Source organism: Mercenaria mercenaria, chromosome 13 (assembly GCF_021730395.1).
Source record: "Mercenaria mercenaria strain notata chromosome 13, MADL_Memer_1, whole genome shotgun sequence".
Lineage (NCBI taxonomy): Eukaryota > Metazoa > Mollusca > Bivalvia > Venerida > Veneridae > Mercenaria > Mercenaria mercenaria.
The window spans coordinates 28273793-28292480 of NC_069373.1; the positions used below are offsets into that span (position 1 = coordinate 28273793).

Genomic DNA, 18688 nt, shown 5'->3' on the forward strand with positions numbered 1-18688 from the left:
ACCCAGATTCAAACTGGACTTAAAGATCATCAATTTAACATTCTGACCTAAGTTTCATGAAGATACAGTCATAAATGGGCCTCTAAGTGTTAACAAGCTTTTCCTTTGATTGACCTGGTGACCTAGTTTTTGACCCCACTAACCCAGATTTAAACTTGACTAAAGATCACAAGATTAACATTTGACCAAGTTTCATTAAGATATGGTCATAAAGTGGCCTCTAAGTGTTAACTAGCTATTCCTTTGATTTGACCTGTGACCTAGTTTTTGACCCGACATGACCCAGATTCAACTTGTCTAAAGATCATCAAGTTTAACATTCTGACTAAGTTTCATGAAATACAGTTATAAAATGGGCCTCTAGATTGTTAACAAGCTTTTCCTTTGATCTGACCTAGTGACCTAGTTTTTGACCCAACTGACCCAGATTTAACTTGACCTAAAGATCATCAAGATTAACATTCTGACAAAGTTTTATTAAGATATGGTCATAAATGTGGCCTCTAAAGTGTTAACTAGCTATTCCTTTGATTTGACCTGGTGACCTAGTTTTTTACCCTACATGACCCAGATTCAAACTGGACCTTAAGATCATCAATATTAACATTCTGACCAAGTTTCATGAAGATTCAGTCATAAATGCGGCCTCTACAGTGTTAACAAGCTTTTCCTTTGATTTGACCTGGTGACCTAGTTTTTGACCCCACCTAACCCAGATTTGAACTTGAGCTATAGATCAACAAATTAACATTTTGACCAAGTTTCATTAAGATATGGTCATAAAAGTGGCCTCTAAAGTGTTAACTAGCTATTCCTTTGATTTGACCCCGTGACCTCGTTTTTGACCCGATATGACCCAGATTCGAACTTGATCTAAAGATCATCAAGTTTAACATTCTGACTTAAGTTTCATGAATATACAGTTATAAATGTGGCCTCTAGATTGTTAACAAGGTTTTCCTTTGATATGACCTAGTGACCTAGTTTTTGACCCCAACTGACCCAGATTTAAACTTGACCTAAAGATCATCAAGATTAACATTCTGACAAAGTTTTATTAAGATATGGTCATAAATGTGGCCTCTAAAGTGTTAACTAGCTATTCCTTTGATTTGACCTGGTGACCTAGTTTTTGACCCGACATGACCCAGATTCAAACCTGCCCTAAAGATCATCAAGTATAACGTTCTGACTAAGTTTCATGAAGATACAGTCATAAATATGGCCTCTACAGTGTTAAAAAGCTTTTCCTTTGATCTGACCTAGTGACCTAGTTTTTAACCCCACCTGACCCAGATTTACACTTGACCTTAAGATCATCAAGATTAACATTCTGACCAAGTTTCATTATGATATGGTCATAATGTGGCCTCTACAGTGTAAACTAGCTTTTCCTTTGATTTGACCTGGTGACCTAGTTTTTGATCCTAATTGACCCAGATTCAAACTGGATCTTAAGATAATCAAGATTAACATTCTGGTCAAGTTTCATTAAGATTGGGCCAAAATTGTGACCTCTCGAGTGTTAACAAGCTTTTCCTTTGATTTGACCTGGTGACCTAGTTTTTGACCCCAGATGACCCAATATCGAACTCATCCAAGATTTTATTGAGGGTAACATTCTGACCAAGTTTCATTAAGATTGGGCCAAAAATGTGACCTCTAGAGTGTTAACAAGCTTTTCCTTTGATTTGACCTGATGACCTTGTTTTTGATCCCAGATGACCCAATATCGAACTCGTCCAAGATTTTATTGAGGGTAACATTCTGACCAAGTTTCATTAAGACTGGGCCAAAAATGTGACCTCTAGAGTGTTAACAGTCAAATTGTTGACGACGGACGGACGGACGACGGATACAGGGCGGTCACTAAAGCTCACCTTTGAGCACTTCGTGCTCAGGTGAGCTAAAAATACAGTCCTGTAAAAAGCATTTTCTATTCCCTAATCCAACTGCAGAATTCTTCATTTTTTCTGAAAGTATAGTGTACATTAACTTAAACATTTTATCATTTTAATCTACAAGTAATGATATTTATAATCTACAATATTATTACCGGTACTTCATATTCTTGTATGGTATGTCAAATACCAAGATTTAGTAACCCGAACCCGAGTCAGATCACAATGTAACTACTCCACTATGTAGGGAAGTATAGACATTTTCTTTTACAATAAAATGCAATGTTTTATATTTCAAATTAGCTGCATCACTGGTGTGGCATTTGTTGCAGCAATCAGCTGTTCCATTAACTGGTGCAATTTGTAGATTACTGTTCCTATTCCACTGCGATCCAACATCAACACTAACTGTTATATAAACATCATAAACTAGACATCTAGGCTCACCAGAGTTGAGTCTCCCGGATCTCACCTATCACATGACTGGCTCGAGTGAGTGCCTGAAGTAGGAAATGCAATGGTGTAACACAGATAACAACAGTATTATTCTTTAAGCCGAAAACTAAATTATGGGAACAATATGTCTGTAAATCTTCCGAAGGGAAGTATAGTACAAATCTGTGTTGAAATAAAGAGTAAAATATCAACACAGATTTAAATTATGGGAAGTTGTGTGAAATAAAATATTGTGGTTTCGGCAAAAAAGTAGAAAACATTAAAGGGCAAGGAATGCCTGATAATAAGTTAATTTGATATGAAAGCCATCCTCAAGCCTTTCATATAGGCTGAAATATTTTTTAAAATCAGACCACTATTGAAGATATGGCAGTTTAAGAAAATGACTGATCATGGAGGCAGCCATTTTAGTGCGTTTATGACGTCATTTACACACTGCTGAATTCTTTATTTAGCAAATAACATTTTAAATAGATTAATTATATATGTTTCTTGATTGCAAGATGTAAAACATGTTAATTTCTTTCATTACAGCTGGGAAATGTAGCAGAATTTATTTACAGAAATAAGTAAATACAGTTCAAGTATGTATCAAGAAATTAAATAAATCTGCCATTTTGTTTCTTGTTGCCATGGAAACAAAATGGCGGCCATCTTGATCAAATATTTAAATGCTCATAACTTTCTCATTTTTAAGCCGATTTTGAAAATTCTTTCACTTATTTACATGTTCATAGCCGACAAAATTAACATACGCATAACATTGCCTTTCCCTGTTTGTAGGGGGAATATTTTTTGTTGATTTACTGATTAAGTCAATCCGTAAGTCCCAACACACAAAGTTCTGATTCATTTTATGTATAAGATTTCTAAATCCATATCCCAGAAAATAGTTGTATTGCAAAACCCATAAAATTTCATGGCCATGAAATTCAATGACCTTACAGTATTTCCAGAATTTGTGACTTTCAGATTTTAAAGGAAACATAAATTAATTCTATTCCTTCCTGTAGATTGGCACAACCAAGAACTCCTCAGTAATTAGTCCCTGAGGAAGAATTGTACAGTACAACAGTCTTAGATACATCATACCTTTGTCCTACTTTAATGTAACCATTTATGATAAAGTTGTATGCATTTCTTGTCAGCGTTATTTTCACATTACAAGAAAAATTTGTTACAAAATGGAACTAGAGCTGCTTTTGAGGTACAACTGCCTAATCATCTGAATAGTTATGTAACTGAGTAACCATGCACCAATGACTTAAAGTGCAGATACTGACATATGTGTACAGAGTGATTTTTGGTAATTCAAGGGCCATAATTCTGAAGTGCCTGGGCCGATTTGGCTAGTTTTAAAACTTGGCCGAGGACTTATTGGCAAACACATTTTGTTTAAGCTTGGTGAAGATCGGATGAGAAATGTTCAACTTAAGAGTGCGGAAAAGATTTGTGACAGACAGACACATGGACACACACACAGACAGGAGTATATCAATATGTCTCCCATCACCTGACCATCCTGTTAGCTCAGCAGGAACTAGGCCAAGCATATGTCTATAAATCTAGAGGTACCCAGTCTTATTCCTGGGGGAGTAGTTGTTTTTTTTGTAGGGTTTAACATCACACAAACACAATTACAAGTCATATGGCTACTTTCCAGCATATGACTGGAGGAGGAAAACCCTGGGTGCCTCTACGGGCATTATTTCAGGCATATGGATAGAAGAACTAAGACGGCCTTCCTGCAGCCAGCCTTATATTTCCTCACATGAAAGACTTGTACACCTTAAATGAGGTTACAAACAAAGTAAGTGATTTAAAGTCAAAGACCTTAATCACTCGGTCATAGATGCCTCCACCTGTGTGAACAGGATATCCCCTGCAATGATCTAACAGGAGATCAGTTATTTGTCCTTCAACTCTGATTCAAATGGGGCAGTTATCAGCTACTTTCTGTAACAAGTTATAACTGCTACAAAAGACAGCAACACTCCTTATATTATGGAACTGTTGTATAAAATGAAAATACTGTTAAAAACAGTGATGTTAAACCCAGCAAGAACTCAAAATGTTGCAATGTTCTCACCTGAACCATTTCCTGTGCTTCTTTCCTGCGTGTTGCGACATGTTCCGACTCTTCTAGAAGCATGTCTATCTCCTCCCTCTTATATAACTGTCTGACTAGTTCACTTTGTAGGTTGTCCTTTATATAATTAACTAGGAAGTGCATAATAGCCTTGGGAACACTGTCCTGTATGTTCTTTCGTACTATCATGAAATACGATTTGATCAGTTTTTCTGAAATCACACATTTTAAGAATATGTATAATAGCACATGCACAATAAATTAATAATCCCGATTTTGCTGTAGATACTTCCTCCCAGTACCACTAAAATAAAGTATCGTAACATGACATTTCTTTAGAATCAAGACATATTCAATCGAAACAAGAGAGCCAGACTGTCACAAAAAATGCCCGTCATCGAACTTGGGCTAATTCAAGGGCCATAATCCAATAGTGCCTGAGGCGATGTTGGTGGTTATCGAACTTGGCTGAGATATTATGCCCACAAACATTGTCATCAAGTTTGGTGAAGATCGGATGAAAACTGTTCAACTTAGAGAGTGGACAAGGCTAACTTCGCAGTTTTTCGAGTAATTCAAGGGCCATAATCCAAGAGTGCCTGAGGCGATTTGGGTGGTTATCGAACTTGGTCGAGATATTATGCCCACAAACATTAGCAAGTTTGGTGAAGATCGGATGAAAACTGTTTGGCTTAGAGAGCTGACAATGCTAAATTCGCAGTTTTTCGAGTAATTCAAGGGCCATAATCCAAGAGAGCCTGAGGTGACGAGGGTGGTTATTGAACCTGGCCAAAATAATATGCCCATAAACATTGCAAGCAAGTTTCGTGAAGATCAGATGAAAACTGTTTGACTTAGAGAGTGGATATGCTTTGGACACCGACCGTCCGCCCACTGGGACGGGCGTACACGGGCGTTCACATAATACACCCCGCTCTTTCAGAGACGGGTGTACAACAAGTAAATGATACATTGAACAACATACAATAAGACGTTTTAGTAAAAAACACGTCCCACAAAATAACTTTTCATTACACAGTGCTTCCGCTAAGAACGGAGTTTTTTTTATCCACAACAAAATTCATAAGATCATAAATACATCCATTCTACAGAAATTAATTCGTAACTGTAAGTTGGCAAATAAAGGTGTCATTGACATCTGACCTTCGGAACCTAAATATGTAACATTTGGTGGTTAAAGGCAATCATCTAGTAACTTTGATGTTCTTAGTTCAGACATCTTGTAAGTTTGCTGTTCTTAGTTCAGACATCCAGTAACTCCGATGTTCTTGGTTTATACATCTAGTAAGTTTGCTGTTCTTAGTTCAGATATTATAAGTTTGATGTTCTTAGTTCAGACATCTAGTAAGTTTGCTGTTCTTAATTCAGACATCCAGTAACTTTGATGTTCTTGGTTTATACATCTAGTAAGTTTGCTGTTCTTAGTTCAGATATTATAAGTTTGATGTTCTTAGTTCAGACATCTAGTAAGTTTGCTGTTCTTAGTTAAGACATCCATTAAGTTTGATATTCTTAGCTCAGACATTAATAAGTTTGATATTCTTAGTTTAGACATCTAGTAAATTTGCTGTTTTTAATTCAAACATCCAGTAACTTTGATGTTCTTAGTTCAGACATCTAGTAAGTCTGCTGTTCTTAATTCAGACATCAAATAAGTTTGATGTTTTAAGTTCATACATCTTGTAAGTTTGATGTTTGTAGTTCAGACATCTTGTAACTTTGATGTTCTTAGTTCAGACATCTTGTAAGTTTGGTGTTCTTATTTCAGACCTCTAGCACTAAAGTTTGATGTTCTTAGTTCAGACATCTTGAAAGTTCAGTGTTCTTAGTTCAGACATATTTTAAGTCTGGTGATCTCCTTTAGACATATAGTAAGTTTGCTTACTTCAGACATATTGTAAGATTGATGTTCTTTGTTCAGACATTAGTAAGTTTTGTGTTCTTAGTTCAAACATCTAGTAAGTCTGATATTCTTACTTCATACATCTAATAAATTTGGTGTTTTAGTTCAGGCAGCTAGCGAGTTTGAAGTTCCTAGTTCAGACAGCTAGTAAATTTGATGTTCTTAGTTCAGACAGCTAGTAAGTTTGATATTCTTAGTTCAGACATCTACCACAGTAAATTTGATGTGTTAGTTCAGACATCTAGTAAATTTGGCAGTTCAGTTCAGACAGGTAGTAAATTTGGCATTCTAGTTCAGACAGCTAGTGAGTTTGATCTTTTAGTTCAGACGGCTAATGAGTTTGATGTTTCAGTTCAGGCATCTTGTAAACTTGAGTGAGTTTGATGTTTTATACTGATCAGTGATCTTCACCTTTGACTAACAAACCACAAAACTGGTAGAAGTGTTTGCTACCTTCATGTCTAAACTCTTCACAAATTATTAATTAACCTTTGGCCTGCTGGTGACAAGTGATTCTGCCTTTGCAGCCAGTGCAGTCACTATTCCGTCAGTAAATTTTCACTGAACACCCCTTTGAATAATAAACAGTATTTACCCAAATTGAATGATGGACTTGTCCATTGCAAAGTTTAGCAGGCTAAAGGTTTATTAACATTTTTAAGCTACAGTTGACCTGATGCTTTCAAACAAGAACACAACCTACAGGCGCCATCGCCCATCTGCAAGTGCTGGACAATATGTAAGAAAAGAGTTCAGATTTTCCAAGTACAAAAAGGGCTATAATTCTGACAAAATGCGGGTTAGAGTTATGGTTCTTTGCATACAGAGTCCCCTAATGATGATAAAACAAGTTTGCAAAGTTTCAAAGTTTAAATTTTCCAAGTACAAAAAAGGCCATAATTCTGACATAATGCATTATGCATATCAGAGTTATGATTCTTGGCCTAAATAGTCATCTAATGACGGTTAACAAGTGTGCAAAGTTTCAAAGCTGTAGCTCTTATAATTTTTGAGAAAAGGTGGACCTAAACAAAAAAATTAACCAATGACGATGATCAAGTGATGACAATACCTCAAAGATTTTTTTCAAAAAAGAGACAAGCTAAAAAGATAAATTATCCTGCTATTTGATATTTGGTGGAATTAATCTTGTGAATAGTTCTGTTTGGCTTTATAAGTTCTAAATAAATGTTTTATACATGTTTCTGTTAACAGTTAGTTTTTATTGCAGTTACAAAATGACTCCATCAATATCTGTGGTGAAATATTTTATGGGGAAAATTAGCCATGCCCTAACACCAAATTCTGCAATCCAAGGAGATCTCTACTGAACTAGCCGGATGCTTGCCTGGCTCCTTTAATACTATGCCATATTTAAAGCTATATCAACTCTGGACACTGACTGATCTTGTGTAAATCTAACTTTTAAATCAGCATTTCTCCGCATTTACACCATTTTAGTTATACAAGTTAAGTACTATGGTAAGCTAGTGACAGTTAATAAACAATGACAGTCTACAAGTATTTATCAAAAGGAATTACATATCCTTGCAGTCTTTTAAATTGTGTAGAAAAGCTATTCATCTAAACAATAACAAGACCCAGATGTACAGTATACTAGCAGCAGTAAAGCAGTAAAATATGATCCGGTCTAGAGTATCATCTTTATCCATGTATGATGTTCAATAAATGGTAAGATGTTTTAATATTGTGATGTAAGTCTGGAGGCATGCTACTTTAACTGAAGCTAAAAAACACATTTACTGCATGCAAAGCCAAAACTGATAACATAAATTTCTGAAGAAATTTAAATTCAAAGCAAGAGCTGTTTTAAAACACATGTCATATGTCTCCATTGAAGCCATTCAGAAAGAATTGGGTGTGTTACTTTCTGTCTCAAGTATGCGGTGACCTGGACCTTTGACCTCATGACCCCACTGACCACAGACAATCCTCCAGTTAGTTTGACAGTTGTATACCCAAGGGTCTACAGCTATAGGTCCTGAACCATTTTCAGTTTCAGGATCATGCCATTAAGTGTGATGGCCAGAGGTCAAACAATCTCTAGCGAATGACAAGAAATCATCTTGAATCTCAAGGTCAGTGTTAACCTTTTTCAGCCACTGTGACCTTGACCTACTGGTCCATGAAACCATACAGGTAATCTACTGAACAAAGAGAATGATGCTTAACAGTTTGATGATCATTGGCCAGAGAGTTCCCAAGTTACTGATTGAAAACCAAACTGTCTACCAAATGGTACAATATACATCTTCCTTCAAAGAGAAGCATAAAATAAAATAATACAATATATACTTGAAGACAAGCATATGAGTAGCCTGATACAGGATGATATTCTTGCTTCATTAAGACTTGATAAAATAGTTGAACTAGCTTCAAATTCATAAACCTGGGAAATATGTCAAAACTGCTGAAACTGTTACAAATTACTAAGCAACATTTTCTTTTCGGAACATACATGTGTAAGAAGAATCTTTCATCTAAATAAAATTATAAACATGATACTGAAGGTTACAAGTGGTTTAATAGATACTCATGTTCAACAGTTCTATTCAATTAAATAATTCTATGCACATCAAACTGGAGCTTCGGCTTCGCATTAAGTATTCTATATTTTCACCTGTATAATTAGATTCTATACACATTTAATGTACCAGAACTGGAAAAAACGACACAAAATGATGTTCAAGGCAGCATTTGTAACAAAGCGTGCATCAACTAATGACAAAAAATAAGCTTGCTTTTAACTTTAATCTTTTTTTCTGTAACATACCTACTATAACCACCTCCCTATGCTCCCTATTTGTTAATTTTCGAGCTGCAATTGTTTTTGGCTGTAAATGTAAAATATTCTTTTATTCTAAATCAAATTTTCTAGTCTAAAATTTCCTACTAGTCACTAAAACCTGCCATTGATAACTGCCTACACATCTGAAAAAGACAAAAACAGCTAAAATACAAACACTTCGTCCTAATAAAACATTAAACAAGGCATCTGTATCTGCAGCTGGTTATGCAGCATTGACATTGCTTTGTCCTTTTTCTGGAAATTAAAATCCCTAAGCAAAATCATCCATTGACGTAAGATTTTAAAATCTGTCAATTTGATCAAACAAATCAGGACTGCACAATGGAAGTATGTTTAGAGTTTCTTTATACTGTTTGATCCACCAAATCTGTAACAGGGTTTTTCGTGATTTGTAGCTTTATTTTGCAACTTTCAGATATAAAATAAATATTATTTGAAAGGTCTCTGGGGGTGGTAGAAGGATCCTTCTGAATATTTTAGATATCTTTGAAAACCTCAATTTCATGGTTTCACTTTATAAAATTCTACCACTGAAAAGTTCTAAAGTTCACTCCCCCCGCCCCCCCACATTTTTTCCCAAGCAAATGTTGCATTTACGCTATCTAAGATATCCTAAAAGTTTTATTATAATCCATCAACAAATAAAGTGAAAATTGAAACTTTTTTGGTGACCAAAATGGCTGAATTTACAATAGAAAATACCACATCAAATCAAGTTTTTGAAAGTAAATTCATTCAAAATATTTTGAAAATCTGAACAGTCCTCTTACCACCCTCAGAGTTCTTTAAAATAATGTATAACATAATGGTAAAAAAAAAAAAAAAAAAAAAAACCAGAGAAAAAAACTTTGTAACGTAATACCTAGTTGAATAAAACAGTAGATACCGTTTGCAGAAAAATTTCATAGCACATCAGCCAATATAACTGGTGAAATGCACACTTCATTTTCAAGTTTTCAGTCATGCACATACCACAGCTACAGATACAGACTCCTGTTTTAACTAGGAGTTAAGGCCACTTACTGATTAGATCACATTCAGCTTGTTCCCGGTGAGATAACTTTCTACTGGGTGGGGTGGACGGCTGAAATTTTCCAAGTCACCAATTTTAAAGCATACTTTCAATATAAATTGTCTAGGCATCTATAAATCTCTAGCAGAGGTGTCATCAACCATCTTTCGATGATAGAAAATAAGGTATTGTGTAATCGAGATATGTCAGCAGCATTCTGTTGAAGGTATACCAACTCCAATGTAGTGTATAGACACAATTTTGTATTTTACTAGACAATCATTGTTTAAGTTCCCATACTTACACAAACTTGACATAATACTGCACTATTGCTACACAATGCCTTTGTTCAAATAGAATTTCCAGATTCCTTATCGAACAAAATACTAGTATACTGTGCAAGAAAACACATTAATTTTATTTAATTTTTTCAAATAATACAACACTTTTCTAATATTAACATCCCTTAAAACAAAGACCCTAGCATTGTAAATGTTCCAGTTTTAATCCCCTGTCGTAATATTTTGAAAAATGATAATACACAGGTGGTCTAGTGGTAACATGTTTGACTGTCAATTCAAAGGTCCGAGGTTCGAATCCCCGTCCAGACACTGGAAATTTCTGAGATGCTCTTGAGTGTCTCCCACCTAAGAGGCCTGTACTGGTTCTTCCCAGGAAATACGGCTTTGTGTGTATCGGTGCTATACACCGGGCATGTAAAAAAACCAGACTGTCTATTTTAAAAGAGCTGGGCTAAGTTAGCCAGACAGGCCTACACCTAACAAGAGCTGTCGAAGGACAGCAACGCTCGACAATTCAACAGCCTTGTCAATTGAATTGAAAAAGGGGCATAACTTTGTAAAATTGTAAAAGGTTATATAATGCAGTAATTCGGTCCAAAATGTGCTTCCTAGGTGTCGGAAGAAGTCCCTAATAAATAGATCCTAATTTTTCCATTTTTCGCGCATTTGCGCGTAAATCAGGGGCCAAATGGGCATTATTTCACTCGTGGAATGAATTCTACATAAAATAGGACACGTTTCATGCTAATACTCCATGTTTTTGAGTTGTTTACTTGAAAACGAAAGTAGGGTGTTTATTCTGCGGACCGCTTTCTGAAATGCGGCAATATGAGGGTACCTGACTTCAGCTGACTTGCATTTCACTGCATACTATTCAACACCCCTTTTTCTTTTGGTTTTCTTGAAGCAAATGTATGGATATCTTGTGGAAAATAGGTCTACGACGGAGTGAAAATCTAGAAACTGTAACAAAATTGTTCTGTAGCTGAATTTTATATGAAACAAAGAACAACTAGAAAATGCTTTTGTAAAAAAGCGCATGTCTCCCCCAATGCAAAGTCCTATAGGCAAAAGGCAATAGGGGTCAGGTGCGAAAGTCCAAGAGACACTGATGGTTGGCTGCAATAGGGATCATCTACTTGGCATGTACAGTCATCCCGCTAAATTTCAACACTCTTGGCCTAGTGGTTCTCAAGTCACTGTTCAGGCTCCTGTGACCTTGACCTTTGATCAGATGACCTCAAAATAATTAAGGGTCATCTACTCTGCATGTCCAATCATCCTATTAAGTTTCAACATTGTGGGTCAAGTGGTTCTCAAGTTATTTCCAAAAAATGATTTTACATGAACAGGCCACTGTGACCTTGACCTTTAATAGACTGACCCCAAAAACAATAGGGGTCATTTATTCTGCACGAACAATCATCCTATGAAGATTCAACATTCTGGGTCGAGATGTTCTCAAGTTATTGATTGGAAATGGTTTTCCATGTTCAGGCCCCTGTGTCCTTGACCTTTAACAGAGTGACCCTAAAATCGTTAGGGGTCATCTACTCTGCATGACCAATCATCCTATGAAGTTTCATCATTCTGGGTCAAGTGGTTCTCAAGTTACTGACCGGAAATGGTTTTCAATGTTCAGGCCCCTGTGACCTTGACCTTTCACAGAGTGATCCCAAAATCGTTAGGGGTCATCTACCCTGCATGACCAATCATCCTATTAAGTTTCAACATTCTGGGTCAAGTGGTTCTCAAGTTACTGACCAGAAATGGTTTTCAATGTTTAGGCCCCTGTGACCTTGACCGTTGACGGAGTGACCCCAAAATCAATAGGGGTCATCTACTCTTCATGACCAATCATCCTATGAAGTTTCATCATTCTGGGTCAAGTGGTTCTCTAGTTATTGATCAGAAATGGTTTTCAATGTTCAGGCCCCTGTGACCTTGACCTTTGATGGAGTGACCCCAAAATCAATAGGGGTCATCTACTCTTCATGACCAATCATCCTATGAAGTTTCAACATTCTGGGTCAAGTGGTTCTCTAGTTATTGATTGGAAATTGTTTTCAATGTTCAGGCCCCTGTGACTTTGACCTTTGATGGAGTGACCCCAAAATCAATAGAGGTCATCTACTCTTCATGACCAATCATCCTATGAAATTTCAACATTCTGGGTCAAGTGGTTCTCTAGTTATTGATCGGAAATGGTTTTCAATGTTCAGGCCCCTGTGACTTTGACCGTTGACGGAGTGACCCCAAAATCAATAGGGGTAATCCACTCTTCATGACCAATCATCCTATGAAGTTTCAACATACTGGGTCAAGTGGTTTTCTAGTTATTGATCGGAAATGGTTTTCAATGTTCAGGCCCCTGTGACCTTGACCTTTGACGGAGTGACCCCAAGATCAATAGGGGTCATCCACTCTTCATGATCAATCATCCTATGAAGTTTCAACATTCTGGGTCAAGTGGTTCTCTAGTTATTGATCGGAAATGGTTTTCAATGTTCAGGCCCCTGTGACCTTGACCTTTGACGGAGTGACCCCAAAAACAATAGGGGTCGTCTATTCCAGCAGCCCTACAACCCTATGAAGTTTGAAGGTTCTAGGTCAAATGGTTCTCCAGTTTTTGCTCGGAAATGAAGTGTGACGTACGGACGGACGGACGGACAGGGCAAAAACAATATGTCTCCTAGGGGAGACATAATTTCTTTTACTGGTATATAGCCTATAAGAGCTGAAATAAGACTTTTCTCGAAACACATCACAATTAGTCTTAATAGTCATAAATCGATTGTATATGTTATAAAATGATGTTTTCAATGCAAAATAATCATTAAATTTGAATTTTTTTGAATTTCGACCATATTTTGAGTAGATGCGCCTATTTCAGCAGCAATTTCTGCAATAGAAAGGCCAATATTTTGTCTCCAGAATGTGTGAAAATGCACAAAATGCATCCATTTGAGTCATATTCATGACGGAATGAATGATATTTCAGAATCAAAGTGAAAAATAATGCATACAGGTGAAACTTTTACCAAAATTTACAATGAAGCGACCATAGAGCCTAAATTTAGCCCAGAAAATGGGTAGGGGGTGGCCTCACTTAGATGTCTATATTTCTCTAAAATTTCGAATTTTCACAATGAAACTTGTTAAAATGTTCAGTATTACATCTTTCTTGAAAACAGAGATGAAAATGTTATGAAATTTGAAAACAAGAGGACCATGATGGTCCTGAATCGCTCACCTCTTCCCACATGACCCAGTTTTGAGTATGACGTTGTTTTTTCTATTATCTAACAAAGTGACCTAGTTTTTGATCTCATGTGACCAAGTTTTGAACTTGACCTAGATATTATCAAGATAAAAATTCTGACCAATTTGAACATTCTCACTAATTTTCATGAAGATCTCATGAAAAATATGGCCTCTAGAGAGGTCACAAGGTTTTTCTATTTTTATACCTACTGGCCTAGTTATTGACAGCATGTGTCCTAGTTTCGAAACTGACCTAGATATCATCAAGGTGAACATTCAGACCAATTTTCATGAAGATCCATTGAAAAATATGGCCTCTAGAGAGGTCAAAAGATTTTTCTAATTTTAGACCTACTGACCTAGTTTTTGACTGCAGTTGACCCAGTTTCAAAGCTGAAATAGATATCATCAAGACGAACATTCAGACCAACTTTCATACAGATCCCATGAAAAGTATGGCCTCTAGAGAGGTCACAAGGTTTTTTTATTATTTGATCTACTGACCTAGTTTTTGATGGCACGTGACCCAGTTTCAAACTTGACCTACATATCATCATGGTGAACATTCTGACCAATTTTCATGAAGATCCATTCAAGGGTATGGCCTCTAGAGAGGTCACAAGGTTTTTCTACTTTAAGACCTACTGACCTAGTTTTTGATAGCAGTTGACCCAGTTTCAAATATGACCTATATATTATCAAGATAAACACTCAAACCAACTTTCATACAGATCCCATGAAAAATATGGCCTCTAGAGAGGTCACAACGTTTTTTCATTATTTGACCTACTGACCTATTTTTAGACGGCACGTGACCCACTTTCGAACTTGCCCTAGATATCATCAAGATGAACATTCAGACCAACTTTCATACAGATCCCATGAAAAATATGGCCTTTAGAGAGGTCACAAGGTTTTTCTATTATTTGACCTACTGACCTAGTTTTTGATGGCATGTGACCCACTTTCGAACTTGACCTAGATATCATCAAGGTGAACATTCTGACCAATTTTCATGAAGATCTAGGGTAGAGAACACCAATTGTTTTCCCATAGACTTCCATTATAACATTATGGCATGTACGGCCTTCCATAAAACGAAACATGTATATCAAATCACATTTTTTTCAAGAACTATCTTAGTTCCACCAAAATATCGGACGAAAAACATATGAATAGTGATACTTTATTTAAGTAATTTTCGTGTGAATGAGATGACCCCCTGTTTACATCATTGTCATGGCGGGAGAAATTCATTTGATGAAACTTTTCTTCAATACACATAAAATGTAGCAAATTTTGTCAAAATGTATAATGAAATACTGTAAATGCAGTAAAAATATTCCATTTTGAAAAAAATAATCATTTCTTGGGTTTGTTTACATGACTGACCAATCAGAACGCACAGATGCTACCTTATTCCCAGGTATACATTTACCTCATTCCCAGTAAGTTCCTTGTACTTTTTTGAATTGGTGGTCTCTGACCTCTTGTGAAATATGTGGCCTCTAGAGAGGTCACAAGGTTTTTCTATTTTTAGACCTACTGACCTAGTTTTTGAGGGCACGTGACCCAGTTTCGAACTTGAGCTAGATATCATCAAGGTGAACATTCTGACCAATTTTCATAAAGACCCCATGAAAAATGTGACCTCTAGAGTGGTCACAAGCAGAAGTTTAAGCACGCACAAACGCACGGACGGACGGACGCTGCGCGATCACAAAAGCTCACCTTGTCACTTTGTGACAGGTGAGCTATAAAGGTAATTCTTATAAGAGCAGAAATAAGACTTTTCTCGAAACACATCACAATTAGTCTTAATAGTCATAAATCGATTGTATATGTTATAAAATGATGTTTTCAATGCAAAATAATCATTAAATTTGAAAATGTTTGAAATTTGACCATACTTTGAGTAGATGCGCCTGTTTCAGCAGCAATTTCTGCAATAAGAAGGCCAATATTTTGTCTCCAGAATGTGTGAAAATGCACAAAATGCATCCATTTGAGTCATATTCATGACGGAATGAATGATATTTCAGAATCAAAGTGAAAAATAATGCTTACAGGTGAAACTTTTACCAAAATTTACAATGAAGCGACCATAGAGCCTAAATTTAGCCCAGAAAATGGGTAGGGGGTGGCCTCACTTAAATGTCTATATTTCTCAAAAATTTCAAATTTTCACAATGAAACTTGTTAACATGTTCGGTATTACATCTTTCTTGAAAACAGAGATGAAAATGTTATGAAATTTGATAAAAAGGTATTTCTTATAGGTTATAATGCAGTAATTCGGTCCAAAATGTGTTTCCGTGGTGTACTCGAAAGAAGTCCCTAATAAATAGATCCTAATTTTTTACATTTTTCGCGCATTTGCGCGCAAATCGGGGGCCAAATGGGCATTATTTCACTCATGGAATGAATTCTACATAAAATAGGACACGTTTCATGCTAATACTCCATGTTTTCGAGTTGTTTACTTGAAAACGAAAGTAGGGTTTTTATTCTGCGGACCGCTTTCTGAAATGCGGCAATATGAGGGTACCTGACTTCAGTTGACTTGCATTTCACTGCATACTATTCAACACCCCTTTTTCCTTTGTTTTCTTGAAGCAAATGTATGGATATCTTCTGAAAAATAGGTCTACGACGGAGTGAAAATTTAGAAACTGTAACAAAATTGTTCTGAAGTAGCTGAATTTTATATGAAACAAAAAACAATTTCTTTTATTGGTACATAGCCTAAAACAGGGTTATGGAACCTGTAAAATGCATATCAGCTCATGACAATGGACAACTGTGTTAAGTTTCAATCCATTCCCATTAGTATGTACTAAGATACCAGCTTACATACAACAAGAGGACCATGATGGTCCTGAATCGCTCACCTGTCCCCACATGACCCAGTTTTGAACTGAGTATGACATCATTTTTCTAATATTTGACATAGTGACCTAGTTTTTGAGCTCATGTGACCCAGTTTTGAACCTGACATAGATATCATCAAGATAAAAATTCTGACCAATTTTCATGAAGATCCATTGAAAAATATGGTCTCTAGAGAGGTCACAAAGTTTTCCTATTTTTAGACCTACTGACCTACTTTTTAAAGGCATGTGACCCAGTTTCAAACTTGACCTAGATATCATCAAGATGAACATTCTCACTAATTTTCATGAAGATCCAATGAAAAATATGGCCTCTAGGGAGGTCACAAGGTTTTTCTACTTTTAGACCTACTGACCTAGTTTATGAAGGCACGTGACCAAGTTTTGAACTTGACCTAGATATTATCAAGGTGAACATTCTCACCAATTTTCATGAAGATCTCATGAAAAATTTGGCCTCTAGAGAGGTTACAATGTTTCTCTACTTTTAGACTTACTGACCTAGTTTTTGACCGCACGTGACCCAGTTTCGAACCTGAAGTAGATATCATCAAGGTTAACATTCTCATCAATTTTCATGAATATCCATTGAAAAATATGGCCTCTAGGGAGGTCACAAGGTTTTCTTTCTTCAGACCTACTGACCTAGTTTTAGATCGCATGTGACCCAGTTTGAACTTGACCTAGATATCGTCAAGATAAACATTCTGACAAACTTTCATAAAGATCTCATGAAAAATGTGACCTCTAGAGTGGTCACAAGCAAAAGTTTACAAATGGACGGACGGACGAAAGACGCTGCATGATCACAAAAGCTCACCTTGTCACTTTGTGACTGGTGAGCTAAAAACTTAACCGAAAACCGCTAAGTCAAAAAAAGGGGCATAATTTTGTAAAAATGCAAAGTAGTGTTATGGAACCTGTGCACTGCATATCAGATCATCACAGTGAACAAGTGTGTATAGTTTTAATCCATTACCATTAGTGGGTACTGAGATACCAGCTTACATATAAAACCTTAACCAAAAATTTCCAAGTTGAAAAAGGGGCAGACTTTTGTAAAAAAGCAAAATAGAGTTATGGAACCTGTGCATTGTAAGCCAGTTTATCACAGTGAATAAGTGGTTACTGAGATACCAGCTTACATAGAAAAACTTAACCAAATTGGGACGCCAACACCAATGCCGACACCGACGCATGGGTGAGTCCAATAGCTCTACCTATTCTTTGAATAGTCGAGCTAAAAAGGATTTCTTCTGGAGGCTTTATCTCACTCTGTCACTCTGGTCAGATTGCTCTGTGTCTGTACTAGTAGTGGATGAATTTCACGCCCTGTGTGGCTGCATTTGCTATATGTAAAGCACCTTTGACGTGTTTATCATGAAAAGGGCATTATATAAATCTGGTATAATAATAATAATAACTTCTAAAATATCTCTTATTTGGTTGTCCAAACAAAACAAGATGTGTCATTACTGGTTCTCGGACAAAAGTAACAGAGGGAAGGAGAATTACAAGACACTGTTTTAGCATCTACTGGAATTTTCAATCATAACTTAATTTAGACTGACTTTCCAAGAATTTATCTTATTTTGTTGGGTTTAACATTGCACCAACACAATCATAGGTAATACGGTGACTTTCCAGCCTTGATGGTGGAGGAAGACCTCAGGTGCCCCTCCGTGCATTATTTCATCACGAGCGGGCACCTGGGTAGAACCACTGACCTGCCATAAGCAAACTGGATGGCTTCCTCACATGAAGAAATCAACGCCCTGAGTGATGCTCGAACCCACATCGATGAGGGGCAAGTGATTTGAAGTCAGCGACCTTAACCACTCGGCCACGGAGGCCCCGACTTTCCAAGAAAACAAAGAAGACAAAACTGTGTTATTATGCAACAAATTCACTGTATGTCACAATTATCATGACGTAGAGTCAAATGACTAAATTCAATGTTTTTCTGATGTGTATTATCATGACGTAGAGTCAAATGACTAAAATCAATGTTTTTCTGAT

The 18688-nt window shown here is 36.5% G+C and overlaps 1 protein-coding gene across 4 annotated transcripts in view; it reads right to left on the reverse strand.

The window, feature by feature from the left end:
- Positions 1-419: 419 nt before the first annotated feature.
- Positions 420-18688, reverse strand: part of LOC123530464 (dynamin-1-like protein) — an 83935-nt gene continuing 65666 nt past the window's right edge. For 2 of the 4 annotated variants that reach the window (XM_053521384.1, XM_053521382.1), the window contains exons 14-16: positions 10224-10284; positions 4447-4658; positions 420-2401 (exon numbers count right to left, since the gene is read on the reverse strand). In XM_053521384.1, the coding sequence (XP_053377359.1) occupies positions 2345-2401; positions 4447-4658; positions 10224-10284 (330 nt within the window). In that variant the 3' untranslated portion in view covers positions 420-2344. Of the gene's footprint in view, positions 2402-4446; positions 4659-9164; positions 9226-10223; positions 10285-18688 lie in introns of those variants that run through there. The other 2 variants (XM_053521383.1, XM_053521386.1) reach the window with 2 other exon arrangements.